The sequence below is a fragment of the Convolutriloba macropyga genome, chromosome 4, assembly GCF_964194025.1.
Source record: "Convolutriloba macropyga chromosome 4, txConMacr16.3, whole genome shotgun sequence".
NCBI classification, from domain to species: Eukaryota; Metazoa; Xenacoelomorpha; order Acoela; family Convolutidae; genus Convolutriloba; species Convolutriloba macropyga.
The window spans coordinates 36,027,750-36,054,506 of record NC_134471.1 but is presented as its reverse complement, the minus strand read 5'-3'; the positions used below and the strand labels follow the sequence as shown (position 1 = coordinate 36,054,506).

Below are 26,757 nucleotides of genomic sequence, written 5' to 3'. Positions count from 1 at the left end.
CCCGAGAACTTTTGGAGCTCCAGATATACTTTTTTCGAAGATGCGCTCATCAAAGACAGCAGTTAGTCGTGGGGGAGGCGTTGCTATAAAGATTTCCAAAACAATGGCGTCGAAACGAAAAGATGCCAGAGACAAATCGGTTATGATTAATGCATCGTTTTGTCTAAATAAGAACTTGTGATCTTTTTATTGTCAAAAAATGTTGTAGCAATCGATTGCTATTTCAAATAAAGACGAGGTCTTGTTATTCGTTGATTATAACCCAAAAAATTTTGACAAGAAGAAGCAATTCTCTTAGATAGTTTTTAAAAGTATTTCGGGTCCCACTCTGTCTGGTGGAGAGAAAAAAACTGGCATTGGGAGTCAAATATTAACTAGAAACGTTCATTGTCTGTCAAAGAAAAATCAAATACAAGAAGTCCATCTATTGTCCTCGTCGTTAGACACGGACCATCTGAATTTACGTTATATCAGATTATGCAATAAAAACAAGTTATTCGTGACCCAGTTTTATAAAAATGTATCTAAAGAATTGCTATCCATCTTAGTTTTTACTAGACTCATCAATTCAAGATTGGAGAGCTTTTGACCAATGCAAAGAAAGAAAAAGTAAGTAAAATATTTTGTCAAATTTTTCAGTTTCATTTTGAAGAAATTTGAATGGCTGAGAACATGCTGCCCTCTAGACAACGCAACAAAAGAAAAACATTGTTTAACAAGAGAATTGAACGTTTTGATTTCAGAGATAAACAGACTTTTCAACGTTTGGAAAAAAAGTCTGAGCTAACGCATGAAGCGTTTAAGCTACAAGGAATATTAGTTAATAGTAAGCTAATAGAGGCACTGAAATTTTTGCTTCTTCTTAAAAAGGTTTAAAACACCACCTGTTACAGCAATTTGAATTTTTATTATTCGATAGAAACATTAGCTACTTTAAAAGTCATTTTTATGCTTTCAGAACACGGACACATTAACTTTGATTCTAAGTTTTGTAACGAAGAAATAGTATGTATATATCATACCAGACATGTAAACTTAACCGTGTGGTTACGAAAGTAATTACTTGTCAATTCGCAAAAAAATAATATTTTGAAAGGTTTGAAAAATTTATAATGTGTAAGGAAAAAAAACTCAAACTTTCACGAGTTTAAACAAACATGTAAACTGCCATCATTCATTACCTCTAAAACAGGAACAAGGAGGCTCGGTGATGTGCGATTGCACATAAAGTTCCGACCCCGCTCATCCACAATTTTAGCATAATGGTCTACCAAATGAGGAACAGATAGAAAAATTAGAGTAACTTTCAAAAAAATAGTGCATGAACGAAAAGATAGCCACCAAAGCAAATAACTCAGAAGAGTAAAAAAGGATAAACTAGATTGATGAGATATGCCAATATTAAGAAAGCGAGTTAGGACAATCAGTAAAATCAAACAACAACAACAAACTTTGATGACATAAAAAAAGTTATGTCCGTTTTAAAAAACAGAACTTAATAACAAAGTCAACAGACCGTCAGATGAAACTGAAATTAAACAAAATAACTTATAAATCACCAGAAAAGATATGGTAAGAGACCATAAAAACGATTAATAAAAACTAGACAAAAAGGAACAAAAACAGTAAGGTTAAAAAATTCGCTTTTTTAAATTAAAACAATTAACATTAAAGTAATGGAAACCTTTAGAAATCAAGTAAAATATCCCAAAGGTTCACGAGTACCAGTGCTTCTATAGAAGGGCATTAAGACGTGTCCTTACTCATTTTTTTTGCGGCTAAAAGAACAACAAATAGACAACAAACAGAAATTCAAATAAAATTTGCCGGAAAAAGATGTTGAAGCCGTAAAGCCATATTTTGGACCTCAAAATTTGTTCAATTGCGACTTCTTCAAATAACATTAATGTCGTATGTGGCATTTCATTAATAAGACTAGGTAACAGGTAGACAAAAAAGAAAAAAAACGCGCAAAAGTAAGTAATACTTTTGAGTTTCTCCGAAACAAAATTAATTCCAAAGTAATGAAAGCCGTTAATTTGAAAAACAAATAAAAAAATACCTTTGTTTTCTCGTCCCAAAGAAGACCTTGAGACCTGCAATTATCCAGAATTTCTCTTGCGTCTACAAAAAGAACGTCAAACGTGACAAAAAAAATAATTAGCTTTTTTTGTTGAAGTCGGTGTCCAGGTCAGTAATGTCATAACGAATTCTTTAAAAACACAAGATTTTGTGACACCTATCATATTTGACACCTTCCCTTGACACCAATAAGCTCATATTTGACCTGTAACTAACGAGACTAGGTAACAAAAAGACAATAAAAAGAAAAAATTGCGAAGTCAAAAGGTTTTTTGTATTTTGGAAGACAATTGGTTTCAAAGTCATGAAAGCCATCAGCTACCTACCAATATCATAATTTTGGCTAATTTATTCGTCCATAGAAAACCACCCAACCTGCCTTATACAGGAAATTTCATACGACTAAAAAGACAAAGTAAAAACGACGTTAAAGGAAAAAATTTAAAAAGTCAATTAAATTTTTCAAGAAAGAAGTGTTAAAGCCCTTAAAACGATAATTCAGATCTTTCAGGAATTTAATATGTTCAATTGCGCCTTATTCTGAACGCCAATAATCTGATATGAGAACTTTCAGTAGTGTGATAATTTGACAAATCTAGAAAACCTGAAAAACTGGCAATTATCTAAAAACACAAATAATTTTAAAAAAGACCGAGTGACTACAATCCGAATTCTTTTTGGATTGTAGCAGTCTAAGATTGATCCAAAACTGCTCCTGCTGTTACCTTTCGACCATTACGAACACTTAATTTTTCGAATGTTATAGATATAGATAAATTGTTAGTTGAAAACTCAAAATAAAAATCTGCGTTTTCGATAATCAACGAGTAAAGTTAGCAAAAAATTGTAAAGTTTTTATTACAGAGTTTTCTCAACAGAAGTTGCAGTAGGAAGCGCCCCCTTTGAGTCTACAAAGATTGTATTATTGTTTTTTGTGGCTGTACTTCCGGCAAATTCAGTCAAAGTTGACTAAAAAAGCTTATTTCGTGCTTTTTTGATGAAAAAGGCTGAATTTTGAAACATTTAGCGCAAATTTTTGACAAAAAATGTAGATAAAAATAATCAACAATATTGCTCTGTCTTCAAAAATGAAATCAACAATTCTTAAAAATTTTAACAAATTATAGCAAAATTGACCAAAATTTAGGCTAAAATTCAAACAAGTATAAGAGTTTGTTAAAAGAAACAATGGACAAAATTATTGGCACTGTAAACATACCTCTTGAATGCACGATATCTAAATAACAAATTTAATTTTTTTTTTCAAATTTTTCTTGGAAACTGTAAAGAAGCACAATATTAATGTCAACTGAAGGATGATTAGAAGAAAAGGGCAATGTTCCCGAGAACCTTTGGAGCTCCAGATAGACTTTTTCGAAGATGCGCTCATCAAAGACCGCAGTTAATCGTGAGGAGGCGTTGCTATAAAGATTTCCAAAACAATGGCGTCGAAACGATAAGATGCAAGTGACAAATCGGTTATGATTGAAGCATCGTTTTGTCTAAATAATAACTTGTGATCTTTTTATTGTCAAAAAACGTTGTAGCAATCCATTGCTATTTCAATTAAAGACCAGGTCTCGTTATTCGTTGATTATAACCCAATTTAATTTGCTCTTAGATAACTTTTTAAAGTATTTCGGGTCCCACTTTGTCTGGTGAAGAGAAAAAAAATTGGTCTTGGGAGTCAAATATTAACTGGAAACGTTCATTGTCTGTCAAAGAAAAATCAAATACAAGAAGTCCATCTATTGTCCTCGTCAGTAGACACGGACCATCTGAATTTACTTTATATCAGGTTATGCAATAAAAACAAAGTGATTCGGGACCCAGTTTTATAAAAATGTATCTAAATAATTGCTATCCTTCTTAGTTTTTACTAGACTCATCAATTCAAGATTGGAGAGTTTTTGACCAATGCAAAGAAGGAAAATGTAAGTAAAATATTTCTGTCCAATTTTTCAGTTTCAATGTGAAGAAACTTGAATGGCTGAGAACATGTTGCTCTCCAGACAACGCAACAAAAAAAACATTTTTTAACAAGAGAATTGAACGTTTTGATTTCAGAGATAAATAGACTTTTCAACGTTTGAACAAAAAGTCTGAGCTAACACATGAAGCGTTTAAGCTACAAAGAATATTAGTTAGTAATAAGCTAATAGGGTTAAAATGGGCACTGGAACTTTTGCTTCTTCTTAAAAAGTTTTAAAACATAACCTGTTACAGCAATTTAAACTTTTATTATTCGATAGAAACATTAGCTAATTTAAAAGTCATTTTTAAGCATTCAGAACACGGACACATTAACCTTGATTCTAAGTTTTGTAACGAAGAAATAGTATGTATATATCATACCAGACATGTAAACTTAACCGTGTGGTTACGAAAGTAATTACTTGTCAATTCGCAAAAAAATGTTTTAAAAGGTTTAAGCAATTTATAATGTGTAAAGAAAAAACATGGCCTCAAAGTTTTACGAATTTAAACAAACATGGAAACTGCCATCATTCATTATCTCTAAAACAGGAACAAGGAGGCTCGGTAATGTGAGATCGCATATAAAGTTCCGACCCCGCTCATCCACAATTTTAGCATAATTGTCTACCAAATGAGGATAAGATAGAAAAATTCAAGTAATTTTCAAAAAATAGTGCATGAACAAAAAAATAGCCACCAAAGCAAATAACTCAGAAGAGTAAAACAGGATGCACTAGATTGATGAGATATTTGTCAGAAAAAGCTGTCGAAGCCGTAAAGCCATATTTTGGACCACAAAATTTGTTCAATTGCGCCTTCTCCAAATACCATTAATGTCGTATGTGGCATTTCATTGATAAAACTAGGTAACAAGTAGACAAAAAAGAAAAAAAACGCGCAAAAGTAAGTAATAATTTTGATTTTTTCCAAAACAAAATTAATTCCAAAGTAATGAAAGCCGTTATTTTGAAAAACAACTAATTAAATACGTTCGTTTACTGGTCCAAAAGAAGCCCTTGAGACCTGCAATTATCCAGATTTTCTCTTGCGTCTACAAAAAGAACGTCAAACATGACAAAAAAAATTAATTAGCTTTTTTTGTTTAAGTCGGTGTCCAGGTCAGTAATGTCATAACGAATTCTTTAAAAACACAAGATTTTGTGACACCTATCATATTTGACACCTTCCCTTGACACCAATAAGCTCATATTTGACCTGTAACTAACGAGACTAGGTAACAAAAAGACAATAAAAAGAAAAAATTGCGAAGTCAAAAGGTTTTTTGTATTTTGGAAGACAATTGGTTTCAAAGTCATGAAAGCCATCAGCTACCTACCAATATCATAATTTTGGCTAATTTATTCGTCCATAGAAAGCCACTGAACCTGCAAGTATACGGGAAATTTCATACGAGTGAAAAGACAAAGTAAAAACAACCTTAAAGGAAAAAAATTTAAAAAGTCAAAAAAATTCTTCAAGAAAGAAGTGTTAAAGCCTTTAAAACGATAATTCAGACCTTTCAGGAATTTAATATGTTCAATTGCCCCTAATTCTGAACGCCAATAATGAGATATGAGAACTTTCAGTAGTGTGATAATTTGACAAAACTAGAAATTGTGAAAAACTGGCAAATATAAAAAAAATTAAAAAAATCTGAAATCTAGTAGTATCAAAACCAGAAAAAAAACTTAAGGCTTCAAAGAGATATAAATATTAATTTTTAATTCAGTAGAAAGAATAATCATCCTTTTCTTGCTGACACTAAGCTACAATTAACAAAAAAATAGAGGAAAATTTCTTTAAGCCATTATTTATTTAAAAATCAAATATTTCTAAAAGTCACAACGACCATAAGCCTTCAAGTAAATAAACTAAATGCTTAAGCTTGGAGTTGTTTAGGAAACCAATTGGACTTATCATTCCTGAGCTTCGATTTGACATGCTTTTTTTCTTTAATTAACATAAAAAAGATCAATTTTTTTTTTAAAAAAAGACCGAGTGACTACAATCCGAATTCTTTTTGGATTGTAGCAGTCTAAGATTGATTCAAAACTGCTCCTGCTGTTACCTTTCGACCATTACGAACACTTAATTTTTCGAATGTTATAGATATAGATAATTTGTTAGTTGAAAACTCAAAATAAAATTCTGCGTTTTCGATTATCAACGAGTAAAGTTAGCAAAAAATTGTAAAGTTTTTATTACAGAATTTTCTCAACAGAAGTTGCAGTAGGAAGCGCCCCCTTTGAGTCTACAAAGATTGTATTATTGTTTTTTGTGGCTGTACTTCCGGCAAATTCAGTCAAAAGTTGACTAAAAAAGCTTATTTCGTGCTTGTTTGATGAAAAAGGCTGAATTTTGAAATATTTAGCCCAAATTTTTGACAAAAAATTTAGATAAAAATAATCAACAATATTGCTTTGTCTTTAAAATTGAAATCAACAACACTATTTTTAAAACATTTTAACAAATTTTAGCAAATCGACGAAAATTCAGGCTAAAATTCAGGAAAATGTGAATAAAAACAACGGAATTCAGTCTACTTTTCTCAGAAGTTTAAACCTCGATAACTCCCTGTAAAAAACGAAAATAAAAAAAATCTTTTTATTTCCTTATTCTACGCTGGACGAGCTTTCTAATGATACCAGTCTCAACTCTCTACAATGAATATATCGATCGGCGAAAATTGTCTGAACAAAAAAAAACCCATTTGAGTACATAGTTCCTCCCCCCTCAAAAGAGGGGTCGGAACAAAAAGCAATTGAATACGCCATCATCAGAGCTTGAATCTCGATCTTTCTCCTAGTTTAACTTTAACATTATTTGGAAAAAATCTTTGAAACACGCAAGAAAAAATTTGAGATAGATACAATAGAGTCAAGGAAACTGCCGGGCAGTTCTACCGGAGTTCTACACCACAGTGCAAGACCAAGACGTACCATTCAATTACATTTTTTTAAATAAATAATATAGAAAGCCATAAGTTTATGAAAATCTCTTTGGTAGCATCTGCATGAGCGCAAATCAAGACATTATGCGCGATTAATCATTACTAAAACAAAAGCAAAAATGGGCAAATAAATGAAGTGAAATTATTAATTTCACTAGAAGACTGAAAACTGCCACTTAAACATTTTTCTTCACGCACGGCTAATCGTTTTAAAAATACACACCAACATATCGATTAAGAACTCCCCACCAATGCTCCTACTTGAGTCCTAAAAATCGATTGGGAACCAGTACTCTTCGTTCGTAAAATAAAAACAATTAGAATACCATAACTTCTCATTGAGGCCTAAAAAGACCAGAAGAAGATAACGTCTTTGGGATCTTTTCCGTTTGTGCCCCCCAGTACATTATGCGCCCCCCAGTTACAGAGCAGGTGCCATAATATAGTAAATCATTATGTAAAAATGAGACTAACCGACGCCGATCGATAACAATGTTGTCTTCTCCCTCCCTGAAAGCACAAAGAGTAGATTTGTCTAGTCAGAACATTCTCTCCAGATTGATGAATCATCAAAGCGACTGTGAAACGTTAAATATTTGCAAACTCTCCCGAGCCGAGCTTTCGCCCTTCATCTTTCTCTTATTGCCAGGGAATAGGGAGTAAAAGGTATGAATGTGAAAACAAGTGATGCAAATTTTAATATTTTATACCATTCCCACTTCCCCTGCTTTATGGAAAAATCGTTCACTCCGGCTTCAGTTTTTTTTCGTTATTTTAACCCCTCTAATTTGAGCGCTTCTGACTTGTATATGTGATGTAGAACATGAAACACGCACGTGCTAGTTTCAAAATGCCAGATCTATGCAATGGCATTTTCTGGAATGCCAGATTTTCCTGCAGACTACCGCAAACTGCTAGCATTTTAAAACGAGAATATTTTAAAAAGCGTTTGTTTCAAGCAACGCTATGTGACTCTTCTGAATTCACTTTTAAATTCTGGCCTATAAGTAATCAGAGTCACGTAACCTGTACTGAAGTTATTCTCACTCAAGACAATTGTTTCAACATTTAATGTCAGTTGAGAGTATATGACTTAATATTTAGGGTACTCAACAGAAAATGGATATGCTAACGCCTTGAGGAGGACTTTTGAGTGGAGCAACTCTCAACTTTGCTTCCCAAGTCGAGGTCTACGTTCATGATCAGACAATTGAAAGCGCGCAGGTGGAGTAAAATGCTTTCTTGATTCCATGGAAAATCTGGCTAGTTAATGACAGGCCGAAAAGTTAAAAAAAAGAACACTGTATTTCTCCTAAGATCTGTAAATGTTTCAGTCATAGTAAAATTTACTGAGATAAGCAGTGTAGAATAGAAATTTGAAAATTATAAACCGAGAAACATATAATTTATAATAACTAAGATATCGACCGAGTAGAGAAATTACTTGTATTGAAAGGGATGGACGACAGTAACATAAATTTTCAATACAAAACAGAGAGAAATTTAATTGAGCTTAATTTGTTTCCAAATAAATGAACCATGTTGTTTTTTCTTCGGGACCTTCTTGTATTCATTAAGAAAAAATTGCTTATATTTCTTCTTTGCAAGACTCTATGACATGAACAAATAAACTCTTGAAAAAAAATTGTGCTGCAGAATACTTTGCCTAATAAAACTTTTTCCATTTTTTTCATGCAAATTGCATTTTGAAACTGTCTGGGTACAAATTTTTTGAGCTTGATCGTGCGTATAAAAGCTTGCTGTTGGTAATTTCAAAGCTGAGCTTGAGAAGGCAGGCTTCTTTTTATTCAAGATGCTATGACAGTAAGTGGCAGCCCTGCATTCAAAAAACACAGAACGAGGTAGTATACCAAGATCCATTTTAAGATCCGATGATGAGTCAAACTTTTGTCTGTGAAAACAAGCTTCGATGGCCCAATTCAACTGCTTTTCTAGTGTTGTTATGAGATTTTGATTGATAGTTGTAAGTAATACAGAAGAATAGTGAACATGACTGAGAACAAGAGTCCAGAATTTTTTTGTATACAGTGGGAATCATGTTCCTGAGTTTATATATGAATTTAATACCCTGGGCAAACTTTTGTTTACTTGTTTTTGAGTGATCTTCGTCAAAACAAACACCGAGACATTTGATTGCTGCTTTCGAATTCATTAATTTGTCTCCAACCTTTAATGTTGTTTCGTCTTGAGGATTAGAACTAACAAAAATAATAAACTCTGTTTTATCCGGGTTGATCTTGAGGTGAAGTAATTTTAAAAATTGTATATGTTTTTCTATAGCCTTCTCAATTTCGTCTTTGCATTTGAGAACTTAATCATGAGAGCTTAAAAAGACTGTGTCATCTGCGTATTGTATTGTTTCTTATGACAAAAAACTGAGCTCATTAACACATAAATTGAACAAGAGAGCACTTAAAATTGCTCCTTGTGGAACACCTTGAGCCATTTTAATCCACCCTGATTTAACACTATTGATTATGTCTCTTTCTGTTCAGTTTGAAAGATAGCTAGTAATTAGATTTTGACGAAAAAGGCCAGAATGAAAAACTTTTGAATCATGAGCTTAATGTGAATAATGGAGTCAAAAGCTTTTGATAAATTTAAAAATGCTGCTGCTTTAATTTTTTTATTGTTTTGTTGCATCGTTTTTTTTTTCACTTAAATAAACAAGCGCATCCATTGTAGAAAACTTTTTTCTGAAACCAAACTTTAGTTAAGAAAGCAAGGCATTCTTATCTTCATGTTCATCAATTTGTTGTTTAATAAGAGATTCAAAATTTTTTGCTAATGCTGTTGTAAAACGAAATTGGTTGATAGTTTAGAGGATCATCATGGTCTCCTTGTTCAAAGTTTGGACTGATATTGGTTCTTTTGAGTTCAGCAGGGAATGTTTCTGTTTTCAAAAAGTCTTTCAAAAGAAAACACATAGGCTCAGCTAGTTCACTATCTGCGTCTCGCAATGCCACTTCCCCTGCTTTATGGAAAAATCGTTCACTCCGGATTCAGTTTTTTTTTCGTTATTTTAACCCCTCTAATTTGAGCGCTTCTGACTTGTATATGTGATGTAGAACATGAAACACGCACGTGCTAGTTTCAAAATGCCAGATCTATGCAATGACATTTTCTGGAATGCCAGATTTTCCTGCAGACTACCGCAAACTGCTAGCATTTTAAAACGAGAATATTTTAAAAAGCGTTTGTTTCAAGCAAGGCTATGTGACTCTTCTGAATTCACTTTTAAATTCTGGCCTATAAGTAATCAGAGTCACGTAACCTGTACTGAAGTTATTCTCACTCAAGACAATTGTTTCAACATTTAATGTCAGTTGAGAGTATATGACTTAATATTTAGGGTACTCAACAGAAAATGGATATGCTAACGCCTTGAGGAGGACTTTTGAGTGGAGCAACTCTCAACTTTGCTTCCCAAGTCGAGGTCTACGTTCATGATCAGACAATTAAAAGCGCGCAGGTGGAGTAAAATGCTTTCTTGATTCCATGGAAAATCTTGCTAGTTAATGACAGGCCGAAAAGTTAAAAAAAAGAACACTGTATTTCTCCTAAGATCTGTAAATGTTTCAGTCATAGTAAAATTTACTGAGATAAGCAGTGTAGAATAGAAATTTGAAAATTATAAACCGAGAAACATATAATTTATAATAACTAAGATATCGACCGAGTAGAGAAATTACTTGTATTGAAAGGGATGGACGACAGTAACATAAATTCAATACAAAACAGAGAGAAATTTAATTGAGCTTAATTTGTTTCCAAATAAATGAACCATGTTGTTTTTTCTTCGGGACCTTCTTCTATTCATTAAGAAAAAATTGCTTATATTTCTTCTTTGCAAGACTCTATGACATGAACAAATAAATTCTTGACAAAAAATTGTGCTGCAGAATACTTTGCCTAATAAAACTTTTTCCATTTTTTTCATGCAAATTGCATTTTGAAACTGTCTGGGTACAAATTTTTTGAGCTTGATCGTGCGTATAAAAGCTTGCTGTTGGTAATTTCAAAGCTGAGCTTGAGAAGGCAGGCTTCTTTTTATTCAAGATGCTATGACTTTAAGTGGCAGCCCTGCATTCAAAAAACACAGAAAGAGGTAGTATACCAAGATCCATTTTAAGATCCGATGATGAGTCAAATTTTTGTCTATGAAAACAAGCTTCGATGGCCCAATTCAACTGCTTTTCTAGTGTTGTTATGAGATTTTGATTGATAGTTGTAAGTAATACAGAAGAATAGTGAACATGACTGAGAACAAGAGTTCAAAATAGTTTTTTTGTATACAGTGGGAATCATGTTCCTGAGTTTATATATGAATTTAATGCCTGGGCAAACTTTTGTTTACGTGTTTTTGAGTGATCTTCGTCAAAACAAACACCGAGACATTTGATTGCTGCTTTCGATTTTATTAATTTGTCTCCAACCTTTAATGTTGTTTCGTCTTGAGGATTAGAACTAACAAAAATAATAAACTCTGTTTTATCCGGGTTGATCTTGAGGTGAAGTAATTTTAAAAATTGTATATGTTTATCTATAGCCTTCTCAATTTCGTCTTTGCATTTGAGAACTTAATCATGAGAGCTTAAAAAGACTGTGTCATCTGCGTATTGTTTTGTTTCTTATGACAAAAAACTGAGCTCATTAACACATAAATTGAACAAGAGAGCACTTAAAATTGCTCCTTGTGGAACTCCTTGAGCCATTTTAATCCACCCTGATTTAACACTATTGATTATGTCTCTTTCTGTTCAGTTTGAAAGATAGCTAGTAATTAGATTTTGACGAAAAAGGCCAGAATGAAAAACTTTTGAATCATGAGCTTAATGTGAATAATGGAGTCAAAAGCTTTTGATAAATTTAAAAATGCTGCTGCTTTAATTTTTTTATTGTTTTGTTGCATCGTTTTTCTTTCACTTAAATAAACAAGCGCATCCGTTGTAGAAAACTTTTTTCTGAAACCAAACTTTAGTTAAGAAAGCAAGGCATTCTTATCTTCATGTTCATCAATTTGTTGTTTAATAAGAGATTCAAAAATTTTTGCTAATGCTGTTGTAAAACGAAATTGGTTGATAGTTTAGAGGATAATCATGGTCTCCTTGTTCAAAATTTGGACTGATATTGGTTCTTTTGAGTTCAGCAGGGAATGTTTCTGTTTTTATAAAGTCTTTCAAAAGAAAACACATAGGCTCAGCTAGTTCACTATCTGCGTCTCGCAATGCCCATAAGGGAATGGTGGAAGGACCCAATGGTTTGATTTTTGCAAGTACAAGAAGCGCTTTAAAACATTCAAACTTAGTAACAAACCCAAAGGGAAAAAGTGTTTTTGCCTCACCATGGACAGGTCTAGAGTCTGGTTCCCACTTTCACAAAATACTCCTTATTTAATGAAATTAAAATAAGTAAGTTGGCTTTATTAGTTTTTTGTATTGATTTCATTGAAAGAGTTTTGTAAAGAGTTTACCGCAGTTGTCGTTTTCACGGAGTTTTGTACTTGATTGATCAAATTCCATTTCTTGCGCACTGAGTTTGAGCTCTCAATTAACTGATTTTGAAAACTCTCAAAATCTTTTTCATAGCCAGCGCAAACTTCGGCTTTCAATTTGAAAAACTCGTGGAAAGATTCTGAAGTGAGGTATTGCCCTCTAAGCAGATTTTTGTTACGTGTGTTTTTTGGAAAAAAAGATTAGCATGGGAAAACTGAGTTGTTGCTTCTTATAAAAAAAATTGTTTAGATTGGCGCATGAAGGAGTATTTGCTGTTCAAGTTTTTGGTCAAATGAGCATAGCATCTCACTTGGAACTGCATAACTGTAAAATGCTTTCCAGTTTAATTGTTTGATGGAATGATTAAAATCATTTGGGCTGTAATTCGTTTTATCATAATTTTGTTTTTTAATTACTTTGTTCTGGTAAAGTTTTCTGGCAAGAAGAATTTATTGAGCATAATGATCTGCTTGTATTAGTGAGTCAAATATTCGACTATAAAGATAGGGTTCGTTTGCGTTAAAAACAATGTAATCTATAAGTGAGTTCGATTCATCCGTAATTCTAGTTGCTTGATGCCTATTAGTCCCATTTAGATCATACGGTTGAATGATCGTTTCTAAATTCTGCTTTTCTTTGTTTTCCAAATAATTGATATTATACTCTCCCATCATAATTATTGTTTCGTTATCAGTAATTGCTCTATCAATTGATCTAGCAGACTGCTCTAGAAATTCTTTGCAAAAAGTTTTTTTTGGAATATAAGAATTGTTTATTAGGTATTTTTTTAATCATTGGGCAAGTTATTTCAGCCCACAGAGTTTAAAAAAGAGTGTTTTTGAAAGCTAGATCAGCACGTAGTTTTGGGTTAAGTTTCCTAGGCAAAGTTAACAATACACCTCCCCCTTTGAACTCCCCCGATCATTGCGAAAAACAAGAGTTTGTTTTGTTCGGGTTTATCAAATCAGTGTCAATCTTTGTATCTAGCCATGTTTCAGATAGACCATAGATGAAATTAGCGCCAACATCATTCATTAGGCTTTTCAACGAAAGTTGTTCTCTTGTTATGCTCTGTACATTTAAATGAAGAAATCTTTAATTGTCTGAATAAGTTTGGCAATCAAAGAATATGTTTTATATTGATTTATATGGCCCGGTTTTATATTGATTTATATGACCCAATTCATTCAACAGAACGGAAAATTGCAATCGATTCGGCAATTTATAAATTTTTCATTTTTAATATGGTTGGTAACGGTAATGTTTATTCAAGTTAAATTAGGGTTTGCACTTGTATTAGGCCAGTACTGCTCTTAGAATTTTTGAAACCGATAATTCATTTTACAACCCCAGTTGGTGAATTTATTAGTATCACAAATGCCAGTAGATGTTTGAAGTAAAAACATTAGATGATTTTTAAGGAAAGGAATGCCATGATTTTAATTCAAACGTACATTGTCATGATAGAGGAATTTATAATCGTTGATCTTTGGGTTGAAGGAGGTCTTTCATGTAATGTCGGCCTAACGAGTTTATACAAATCAAGGATAAATTGGCTAAAAATCTGCTCAATAATGTGCCAAACTTTGGTCAATGACGATCAGTAATTAATTGTTGTGCTATTAGTAAGGTATTTTGGTCTTTCGTGTAATTTATGGATAAAACAAACGCCCTTTAAAACAACTTTTTTCTGTTTTCCCAAACAATCGACCGCTTGACTAAAGCGCCAATTTGGACGCGATTGTTCAAAAATTTTCCAGGTTCAGTGAAATTCGAAGAATTTTCTCAAATGTATCATGACCAGCGTGATATTGGGCTTTTTCCTTGATTATAAACTGTAGCAATCAAATCAGTAGTTAACAGAATATAGTTAATTTTTCCAAACGCTGATTGATTTTAATTCATTTGTTATCACAATATCCGCGCAGAAAATTAGTGTTGATCGACTCTTCAAAGTAACGGTTGAGGAAAAAAGAGTCCTTTCCTTAACCGAAGCCCTTTTATTTTTTTCTTCAGCGGTTTTGCGATGGTAAGTGGTTCGCTGGAAAATCTGGTAGATAAAAGTTTTGGGGTATGTATGGATGTTTCAGCTTCGGGTCAAGGCATGGATGGTATAGATTAGGATATAGTAATCACAGATACTGATGAGACGGGTTTGTACACGTCAGGTTATCGTTGAGCGCAACATATGTCGTCCACCGCAAGTGATTTAAAAACCGATGCTTTTTTCAATTCTTGGTTCTCCACATTTGGTATACAATTTTACATTTTACCTGATAAAAGGCTCTCAATTTGGAACTAAAATTTTTGTTCGCTTATCAAATACATTTGGTTTTTGGTCGGCACAGAAACATAGCATATCATCCTCAATGAAAAAAAAATAGATTCAAATACTGCGTAGTTTTTTTTCAAAACTGATTCTTAAGTCCAATCCTAATCAAAATTTTGGACAACATTAGGAGAGTTTGATTGTGTGAAAGAAACTTGTTGGTCATTGAAGCTTATATTCATTCACGTTTGTTTCATCGTTTTCACCTTCAACATATCGTTGATGAAAATTTTTGTTATCACAATTTCTACAAAAAGTGCGGATTTTTGAATATAATTTAAATTTGTTTCATCTACTTGCAAGAAACGCATCCGACTATTGACAAGTATCGCTTTGCTTTATTCATTAATTCATAAGGTGTTTCCATAGAACAATTTTATTGCAATCTTCTTATAACAAAGATTAATATCCAAAACTCATGTCTAATATATTTTCAATGTCTGTATTTTCAATTCTTCAAACAAGGATCTGGAGCAGAATTTTCAAAATCAAATGGAGCAGTTTCCACTGTAAAATTTATTTTATTACAGATAATAAAGCCAGTCAGAAACCAAAATTCTTGGTTTTCCAACACAGACGGCATGATGCTTAAATTTTTTACGGATTTCTTTTCTTGTTTCAAAATAATAAAAATTCTGAAAACAGCTAAAACCATTCGCATAGCAAAGTCCATCAATTGGCCTTCATGAGTTTTTTAGGGCCTGCAAATTTTTTGGGCCTGCGAACATTGATAGGCATGATATCCAAGAGTAATCAAGTTAAATTAAGGTGATGTTTGTTAAATTAAAACCATTCGCATAGCAAAGCCCATCAATTGGTCTTCATGAGTTTTTTAGGGCCTGCATACTTTTTAGGGCCTGCGAACATTGGCAAGCATGATATCTGAATGTAATCAGATTAAATAAATCTGATGTTTGTTAAATTAATACCATTAGCATAGCAAAGCCATCAATTGGGCTTCATGAGTTTTTTAGGGCCTGCATACTTTTTAGGGCCTGCGGACATTGGCAAGCATGATATCTGAATGTAATCAGACTAAATTAACGTGATGTTTGTTAAATTAAAACCATTAAGCATAGCAAAGCCATCAATTGGGCTTCATGAGTTTTTTAGGGCCTGAATACTTTTTTGGGGCCTGCGAACACTGATAGGCATGATATCCAAGAGTAATCAAGTTATATTAACGTGGTGATTGTGGCTCAATTTCATTTGACAACCGACAAAACAATTTACGGAGACAACTCCTGAAAATAGCAGGACATCTAAAATTAGAACAAAATACTTCGTTATTTCACATACCAACATTTTCAATTTCCAATTGACTCGACACCTGATCTATTTAAACATCATTAGGTTTTTTTGAAAGCGACCTCAACCTCAACTTCTCTAAATTTACAAACCGCTATCTTTTTTTAAATTGTGGGTCACGAACAATGCGTGTTCCAATGCAATCAAAATTTAAACAGTTTTTCTTTATCTATTTTGAGAAGACAAGCTTCTTTATCTAATATGTTGGAATGGGGGAGAGTTTTCTTTTTGTTTTAAAAATTACTCAAGTATAATTTTTGTAATTATTTTTGGTATGACTTTGTCTATTGCAAGCATAGCAGATAATTGGTGCGCTTAATCTGACTTTTTTTCAATACTAATTGAGCAACTAGGTGATTTATCAGGAAACCTTTTTAGCGGCGAGAAAAATGGTCGGCGCTCTCCGTGCTGTGATCATCTACGAGAAAATAGGTCAATTGCGTTTGTTAAACGGAGATAGTTTGTGAGGGGAGGTGCCTCTGCGACCCAATTTCTGTTTCATCGGACAAGAACGTGCCTGATAACTAACTTTTCCGGCCATGAATTTGTCAATTTTACGAGAAAGCGCTTCAATGGAACTCACGGATGTAGCCGATGTCGAAATCTCAGTTGCATTTGCATCGAGAAGATAATATGCGTCGAAGCGAAGTGCTGACTCTAAGGCCGTGTTAATATCATTGGGCTTGTTTTCTCTATATTCTACACGTATATGAACATTTTGAAGACCGTCAATGAAAGATTAGCGCACAAAATGGTCTCTGATTGCCTGCGTGTCTTGTGGATAAGCCTTTTTAGCTAGAAATTTGCGCTCAGCTAAAAACTCACTGACTTTTTCAGATTCGCCTTGAATACGTTTCGCAAAAAATGGACGAAAAACTCAGGTGATTCCTGGTATTGGCGCAAGAACTTTTTTTAAAGCTCTGAGTAATCATTTTTTGTGGCGTTATCTAGTGACTGATAAAAATCAATAGCACTTCCTCGTAGTCGCAAAGGAAAAATAGTGCGCTTACAAATATAAAGCTGATGCCAGCGCTGTCTTGCAGCGGAGTACCATCACTATTATGTTTTTTCAGCCAATTTTGTGGCGAACGAGGTGAACTTCCTTAAATTTAGAAACCGTTATCTTTTTTTACATAACGATTTCTGACTGGCAACGTTCGAATGTCAAAGTTCGAATTGTGTTAAATAAGCCTGAATATCACTTGTTCCGTTGAAAGGCTCTGGTAGAAGAAGTTTGGCTCCCAGAACAGCGTCAGCCATATACTACTATTGACATTAACACATTTGAAAGAAATGCTGCACAAAGTTCCCACCTTGGTTTTGATTGGCAAGTCAGATACCGGTTGTTCACAAGTATGGCACCAGAAAAAGCTGGCTGCTAACCGAACAAAAAACGAACGCTGAGACTTTTTAAACCTAGAATTTCAGGTCTCTCTTTTTAATTTATATATCAATGAAGTTGCCGTATCAGCCGTCAAAACCTCCCTCGCTAAGCCCCTTAATCTAACTACGTGGGACCTACAGACACTGGGAATGTAGAAGCTGCGGAAGCGAGGAGCGTCTTTTTTCCGATAAATCGGACAAGGCTTGAGAAGCCTCTGAAAACAGTGCCCATTTGTCAAAGCGTTCCAACATTTGAAAACGATTATTGTCTAACTAAGAACAGGGACAACCTTTATCTGTCAAGCGAATTAAAAAAGCGACCAAATATATTAGTTATTTCTCCGAAAAATTTTTTTTAATGTTCCCGAAAAGTGCAGGAACTTACATTTTTGAAAAAAATCCCGATCTTGTCACCAATATAACAAACATGTTTGTTACTGAACAAATTGACTTAAAAGATTCGAATGCGAGATTCGTGGTTTGGATTGCTTTACATTTAATTGATCTTACCTTATTACTGAACTCAAACTTCCTTGCTTGAATTCAAAGTAATTTTGAATAAGATTAAATTTTGTCTGATAGGTTTAATACAAATAAATTGTTGAGAAACAGCTCAACTAACTGGATTTGAAAGCATAAAACTATTGTGTTAGTGGGCGAAGGAATAGGGCCAACAGATTAAAATCTCAATTAGCTCTTGAAACGCACAAAAGCTAAACAAATTGCTTGCCAAGTTTTGCTATAGAAAATAAATATACTATACACAAGTAGCGCGAGAGTAAGATAAAGTTTAGGCGGAAAGGCGTCTAAAGATTAACAGATTAACAATTTGAAACTTAATAATTCCTAAGGAAGAGCGGGGTAGCGCTGTTACAGTAGCCTTGGAATCCCAGGCGGAGACTAAGCACAATGAAGATGGATCATGCATAAAAGTTCTCAAAAATACGCTTCAAAAAGTGCCGCGGAATTCCTCATGCAAGCGTTCAATGCATCATATATTTTCAGTGCTTCCATACTCTTCCTTTTTATTTGTTGTTTTAAAAATATATTTAATTTACGGCCTGAATACTTTTACGGACTCTGGCCGATATGGATTATAGTTTAAATCTGAATTTCAACTCATTTTTTCACTAACTCCCGGTCAGTCGTTTTCGTAAATCACGACTCAATTCTGTCTATATATTTTTTTGATTGGCGGGCCTATTTCACGCAAGGGCAATCACACTTTGACGCAGGTATAAAATTTCAATTTCGCAATCATGCAACATTAAATTGATTCAACGAAACGTTATTTCTTTTCAAGATTTTGTCTCTCCCTTTTTTCTCTATCTTATCTGTCTCTTCACTCTAACTTTTTGACTATCTTTTCAATGACCACTTCTGTCTTTCTCCCAATGGCTCGCTCTTGGGGCTTATTTGGGTTCACTCTTAGACTCTCCTGGGCTTCGCTTATGTTTCCTTCGACGACCATAATTGGTTGGAACTTTTTCCCCTCTTGGTCCCGCTTTGCGACCCTCTTAGTTCAACCTTATGCCTATTTTGGATCAGCTGTTGCCCTCTCTTGGGTCCTTTCTCTCATTAACCTGAATTAATGGCGAAAGCAAACTAAGTTTAACAAGAAGGAAAAATTTGATGTTGAAAAAATTATAATATTTGTTTTCTAAACTATTTGGTCTTTAGGTTTCTCAAATCGTGAACTGTTTCGCTCTAACTGTCTTGGAAAACCATACTTTCATCATCAAATAACTATTTGGATTGTCATATAAAGCTTAAGGATGAGTCTTAACTAATTTTGAGAGCACAAAATTTGGTATCAAAGTTCATTGCATTTTGGGGCTGTTTAAGGGGAAGGTTTTTTGGTTTGGTACCTCATATTGGGTGTTTAATGAATGGATGATTCAAATCAGAGCTTCGCTCATTCATATCGCTAAAATAATAGCAGACTTACTGATCACAAGTTGTAGTGCATTCTTTATCTTCTAAAAACGGCAAAAGAGAATATTTAAGATGGGTAAAATATTTCAGCGGATGAGTAAATCCCTTATTTCTTTCCACAAATATAATTGATATAATGAACATTATTCACTAATCATTCAGTATACCATTCTTTTTCAACTTATTCAAAATTTAACAAACGAACTAAATTTTCTATGTATAATTCACTCTCCGCCTTTTTGAGCTGAATGGTAGGCAGAGCTGAACTAGTTTGGTTTGAGATGATACTTCAGACGCAAAAACAACTGGTCATGGTTATCAAAAAGGAGCAAAGATGTTCGTAAAATGAACCGTCTGACTGGGGAGTAGTAGAAAAATACAGGCTTCTGTTTATACACTGCAGATAAAAAGCCTAATGCTGTTCGGCTGGATTAAGCCAGATGCTAAACAAGGAGGCTCGGTAATGTGCGTATGGCTCGGTAATGACCCCGCTCATCCGCATAAGAAAGATAGAAAACCCCAAAATTTCAAATAATTTTTAAAAAATTTGTGTATCAACAAAAATATTGCCTCCAACGCAAATACTTCAGTGGAGTAAGAAAAGCGGTATTAGATTGATGAGATCTGCCATTATTAAGAAAGCGAGCAGGGACGAACAACAAAATCAAACAACAACAACAAACAATTACATCAAAAACATTTTTATCGATTTTTTTTAAAAAAAACTTAATAACAAAGTCAAGATAGCGTCAGATAAACCTGAAACTGATCGAAATAATTTGTAAATTACAAGAAAAGATATGGGACCAGTCTATAATAAGTCTTGGTTACAATTAGACAAAAAAAAGCAAAGTTAAGAAATTCGATTATGTTTTAAAAAACAATTAGTTTCAAAGTAAGGAAAACCAATAGATATCAACTGAAATTATTCAAACGTTTTTTTTTATCGCCGATGCCTACATCAGAGGGCATTAGAACCTGTCTTTATTCAATTTTTCTTGCGGTTACTATTGCGGCTGAGCTTAACAACTCAGAAATCAAATTGAATAGCGCTTCAAGGTCATTTCAAGCAGTTCAATTTAGAATAGCGTGACAAGCGAAATTTAATGCTACATTCTATCGAAGCCATACGGATTTGTTCATTTTGTTCAACATTTATATTTAGCAACTATTATTAGTACGCAATCGTCATTCATGAAGTCAAACTATAACTCAAACTCGAACTACCTCAACCACCAGCAAAACAATACTACAACTTAACAGTATTGCATCAGATTCTTTGCGATTGGATCGCGAATCAACCTGTTATTGATACAGAATATTCGACAAAACTTCTATATGGTTAACAAATTTCTCGTGACATCAAATTTACACTGAAAAAGTGACGTTATGGAAAAGTGTTCACATTCTGTCGACATTATTATCTACAACCAATCAACAGTTGAATTTGACATGTAAATCCACGTGACTAGCAGCATAAAAGGAGCTTGAAAAACTACCAAAAATCAGTTGAAACTCGTTAACTTTGTCTTATTAAACTGACATACAGTGCGTATTGAAGCACACTTTCTTGAGCGGTAAATTACTTGTTATCGTGTCTTGTTTCTGTAGATCATATTAGTGATTGTACAGTTTTACCTTTACTTTGACTTGTGAAAAGAGAATTAACTTTGATATTCTCAAAACTTTCTTTCTGAGGAACGAAGTTCCTAAGTAAGAGAAACTTTGTGCAAAGCACATAGTCAGTTGCTCTTACTGACTTTAAAGAAGCCTAGAGTGATATTGGTGTTATTGAGGCCAATTGAGAAACAAGAAGTGATCATTAAATTAACTCAGAATAATCAAATCTGAGGTGAAACTTGTTGTGTTATTTCTCGAAGGCAATTCTACCGATTCGGTTCATTTCTTTTTCGTTTGATTACTTGTATGACAGTGTTGTGCACTGCCAAGTTTGCTCAAATTTGAATCATTACTTACAGAGTTATTCAACATTGAAATTTTGGCCCATGTATTAAGATTGGGTATAAAATATAAAAGGTAGCCCCACCAACGCAGTTTACCCAGCGTTGTTTATTTTTACATCAGATAGTAGGCCTACCTAACGTTCTTAACCCTGTGAAATTTTATCTCACTAGCTTTTGTGGTTAAGGAGATATCACTGAAAAACCTCTAATTTGAACTAATTTGCTTATTTGGAATTTTGGACTTTTGCTTAATTGAAGCAAAGTTATTTGTTATACAGCAAAGCTGAGCGACTAGTTATCAAGCGTAATAGAGCAACAAGTAATGCAACGGCATTCTACAGTAAAGCGGATAATACAGTTCACAAAAGTTAACTGCAAAAACACAATATCCGGACAGATTTGAAACCGCTGAAACGAACTGGGCGGTGTAAGGTTTTCCTTGACTTTGATAGGAGAGCAGCCGTTACAGTTACAAAAAGAACAACAAATAGAGACAAAAAACAAAATTTCAAATGAAACTTGTGAGAAAACGCTGTCGAAAACACTAAGCAATATCAACTGAAATTATTCAAACGTTTTTTTTATTGCCGATGCCTACATCAGAGGGCATTAGAACCTGTCTTTATTCAATTTTTCTTGCGGTTACAAAAAGAACAACAAATAGAGACAAAAAACAAAATTTCAAATGAAACTTGTGAGAAAACGCTGTCGAAAACACTAAGCAATTTTCTTCCTCTCAAAATAAGTTCCGTTGCGCTTTTTTCGAATGACCATAATGTGGTATGGGATCTCTCATTATTGAAATTAGGTAAAAAGTTGACAAAAAAGAAAAAAGGGTAAAATTAAGAAATACTTTTGTGTTTAACGAAAACAATTATTTTCAAAGTCATGAAAGCCATTATCTACAAAGCGAGATAATTAGGTAGGTTCGTTTTTTGGTCCGAAGGAAGCCCATGAGGACTAATATAAATCAGAATATGTCTTACGTTTAGAAAAACAACGTAAAATATAGACAAAACTCAAATAATAATTTACTTTTTTGCGAAAAACCCCTTGTCGAAGTCAGTAATGTCATAACGAACTCTTGAAAAAAAATTTTGCACGTGCGCCTTCTCTTGGTGCCAGAAATGACATATGCGGTCTTTAATTAACGAGACGAGGTAGCAAAAACACAAAAAAAGAATAACAAAAAAGGGAAGTTAGGAAGTGTTTTTTTTAAACTATTGTTTTCAAAGTCATGAAAGCCATCAGCTACCGACTCAAATCCGAAAAAAGAATAGAGGCTCATCTAATCCTCCATAAAAAGCCAGTGATACCTGTCATTCTCCAGGAAATAGTTGTGTCGAAGCCGTTAAAACCATATTCTTTACCTTTAAAAATTTTGATTTGTTCATATGTGCCTTGTCTTGAACGCCAGTAATGTGTTATGCGAGCTGTTATTAATGTCACAACGTTAAAAAAACGAAAAAATGGCATGAAAAACGGTCAAACGCCTAAAAGTTAAAAAAATATGTGAAATCTGGTAGTATCAAGGCTTGAAAATCATAACTTACTGCGTAAAACCGCAATAAAGATTACAATTTAAATCAACAGAAAGCAGGACCATTCTTTCTTTGCTGACACTAAGCTACAAACTGGCCAAATTAAGAGAAATTAGTGGCAAAGTTCAAAAAGCCCTTGTTTATTCGACAAAACGACCACAAGCTTTTGGGACAAAACTAGCCTTGATATTGCTGTTCGTCCACCAAGAACACTTTGTTAGTACAAAAATTAAAACTAAAAGCTGCGTTTTTGATAATCATCGAGACAATCTTGCAAAAAACGGCGGAAGGTTAATTCCAGAGCAATGTCAATGGAAGTGAAAGTAGGACTAGCCCCCTTGGAGATTGCAAATATTGTGTTAGTGATTTTTGGTTGTGCACTTCAGGTAAATTTAATCAAAGTGGACCAAAGATGCTTGTTTCGTGCAATTTTGGATGAAAAAGGCTGAATTTCGAATATTTAACCAAAAATTTAGCTAAAAAAATAATCAAAATAGTCAAAGATTTTTGCTTGTCTTTGAAAATCAATTCAACAACATTATTGTTAACAGTTTTAACTTATTTAAACAAAATTGACTAAATTTCCGATAAAACTTCCGGAAAAGTTGAATATAAATAATCTCAATTTTCACAATCAATTAAACCTCGATAAATCGCTCTCGAAAACGAAATTCAAAAAATCTTTTTAATTACATATTCTATGAGGGATGAGCTTTTTATTGATACTACTCACAACTCTCTACAATGAATATATCGATCGGCCAAAATTGCCAACAAAAAAAACAGTTGAGTAGATGGTCCCCCCCTCAAGAGGGGTCGGAACAATTATTACATTAATACATCAAAAGACTGGAGATATGCATTGTAGTTAAGCAGGCATAATCTCCTAGTGACAAAGCATATTTTCCAAAGATTTGATAACGCAGCTTTTTAGTTATGGAGCAGCTCAAAACTAGCCGTTAATTTTAGATAGCAGCCTACCTTCATTATCTACATTTTCATTTTCCCAGAATTTGATCAAGTCATCATATTTGCCTTTAAATGCGCCGCAGAACATCTGTAAATCTTTAAATACTTCGGAACAAGTTTCGTCCATGCCATTCACTGCTTTTTCACACTCCTGAAACAAATCATTTGTTGTAAAAAGTGGTTTGTTGCTGAAAATATGTGGAGCAGAAAACTCGCAAATTTCGGCCCATCAATCAAGACAAGCAGGATCCGTAATGTGCGTTTTACATAATGAAAAATTGATATCAAACTAAAAAAAGAAAATTTGTTTAACAACGAAGCGTATCCTTATTCAAACTTTTAAAATACTGATGCATAATGAAAAGACTTACTAAGGCAGACCCTAGTTGGGCTCTTTTTACAGCCTTAAAGTATAAAGAGTTAGGGCTACTTATTTCTGCGTGAGAAATAGATTTACCTAGTTCTCTCAGATTAACCGACTCAATAAAACCTTGAAGGAATGCTTCAATTATAACTGTGTATAATATAGATATCACCAGAGTCAAGGTATAGAGTATACACATGTTGTATCAAACTTCTACTACAAGACTGACTGATGTCAGCCGTACAAGCGCTATATTCAAGAGAATAGAGTCTTCTCAGTCGCTGACAGGTTAGAGGTGTACATTTAGTATTTCATCTGCTACATTACTATGACTGGACAGAAAAATTGTTGCGTTGTAATTTATAAAACTTAAAAACTAGAGTTGCAATACAATTTTCAATAAACAACAATCATGTGCGCATATTTTCTACCCTAAATTGTTTTCCTACCTTAAAACATTGGTTGGTAATTGGAATACGGGAAAAGAAGTCAAGGTTGAATATCCATATTAATCGGAAACAAACCAAGTTACATTTGAACACAAATCTTGTCTTCATAAACAAAAGCAGAAATAATTTTAAAACTCATTTTTACAAATTCTATTATGCATCACCAAATTTTCAGAAAATTTTGATATTTAACATGGGAAACTTTTAACCAAAAACTAATTTTTTAAACCTTCAAAATCAAATCACTAAAATTGAATTCATGTAAATGCTGTTTCTTGTGACACTAAACTGGCGTGGAAAATATGCAGCGCAGTCAGTGCAGTTTTAGACGATCAGAGCTGGGAACAAAACATGTAAAATATGTATATCATAAGACATCGGCTTTCAACAAAAAGTGTCTCCCTCAAAATTATAAATTTTTTAGAACTGGTGGTCGCTAATCCTGTCAACAAACCGTATACAAAAATCTCCAAAAACACGAAAATTTTTGTCAACGTTTTTATAGCATTCTAGTCGCAAAATTTGTCTCGAGCGTTTCTGTTTTGATCAAACACATAATGGCTCTGGGTAAAGTCTCGAAAGTCTTCTGACTATTTACCATTCCATTTGATCTCTTTACAGCTCGATTGCCGAAACAAATTATGTAAGAAAACAGACCAAAATATCAAAAATTTACAGCTGTTTTTTCAGAGGAGTATATTGCAGTTGAAAAGATCAGATAGAACGAAAAATAATATATTTCATTATCATTTTTGTCTCATTAAACCCCTGGTTTTCAATTTAATGTTTCATCTTTTATCCGTTCGAGTTCTTCTGAACTTCATTTTATTTCACAAAATACTTTTTCAGGAGATACTTCCGAAACCTTAAACAATATACAATTTCCTCGGGAAACCGAACAAATGTCTCGCCGACGATCGATTCAGTTTTTCATGAGTTTCGCAATGATGCCAATACGACTCTAAAAATAAATAAGGCGGCTCCGTAATGTGCAATCGCACATAAAGTTCCTACCCCGCTCATCCACAATATTGGCATAATCGACTACCAAATGAGGAACAGATAGAAAAACACAAAAAAATTCAAGTATTTATAAAAAAAACTGGTGTATGAACGAAAAGATAGCCTCCAAAGCAAATAACACAGTGGAGTAAAAAATGATGCATTAGGTTGATGAGATATGCCGAAATTAAGAAAGCGAGCGAAGACGAACGGCAAAATCAAACAACAACAACAAACATTAATTACATCAAAAAATGTATGTCCGTTTTTTAAAAACAAAACTTAATGACAAAGTCAAAATAGCGTCAGATAGAACTGAAATCAAACAAAATAACTTGTAATTCACCAGTAAAAAATGATTATTCACCAGTTCATAATAAATCTTGGTAACAATTAGACAGAAAAGAACAGAAAATTTAAAGTTAGCTACTTAGGTCGCTGAGTTTTTAAAAAAAAAACAATTAATTTCAAAGTAATGAAAACCATTAGGAATCAACTAAAAAATCCCATAGGTTTACAATTACCAATGCTTCTATAGAAGGAAATTAAGAGCTCTTGGTGTTCAATTTGTTATGCAGTTACAAAAAGAACAACAAATTGACAACAAACTAAACAAACTAAAAATCAATTAAAACTTGCCAGAAAATGCTTTGGAAGCCGTAAAGCCATACTTTGGCCCCCAAAAATATGTTTGATTGCGCCTTCGTTGAACACCAAAAATGTATTATGTGCCCGCTCATTAATGAAAATAAGCAACAATTAGACAAAAAAAATTCAAAATTATGTAATAATTGTTTTGTTTTCGAAAAAAATTTATTTCCAAAGACATGGAAACCATTAATTACAAAATAAAAAAATTGAATAGGTTCGTTTATTTTTCCAAAAGAAGCCATCGAGACCTGCAATTATCCAGAACATGTCTTACGTCTACAAAAAGAACGTCAAATATGAAAAAAAAACAAAAATTAAATTACTTTTTTTTGTGAAA

The 26,757-nt window shown here is 33.4% G+C and overlaps 1 protein-coding gene across 3 annotated transcripts in view; it reads right to left on the bottom strand.

The window, feature by feature from the left end:
- The window catches only part of LOC142337645 (DC-STAMP domain-containing protein 2-like), a 64,839-nt gene that overhangs the window by 10,460 nt on the left and 27,622 nt on the right, over window positions 1-26,757 (bottom strand). For 2 of the 3 annotated variants that reach the window (XM_075387031.1, XM_075387030.1), the window contains exons 6-8: window positions 23,967-24,105; window positions 19,494-19,524; window positions 7,484-7,519 (exon numbers count right to left, since the gene is read on the bottom strand). In XM_075387031.1, coding sequence (XP_075243146.1) covers window positions 7,484-7,519; window positions 19,494-19,524; window positions 23,967-24,105 — 206 coding nt within the window. The remainder of the gene's footprint in view (window positions 1-7,483; window positions 7,520-19,493; window positions 19,525-23,966; window positions 24,106-26,757) is intronic. The other variant, XM_075387032.1, reaches the window with a different exon arrangement.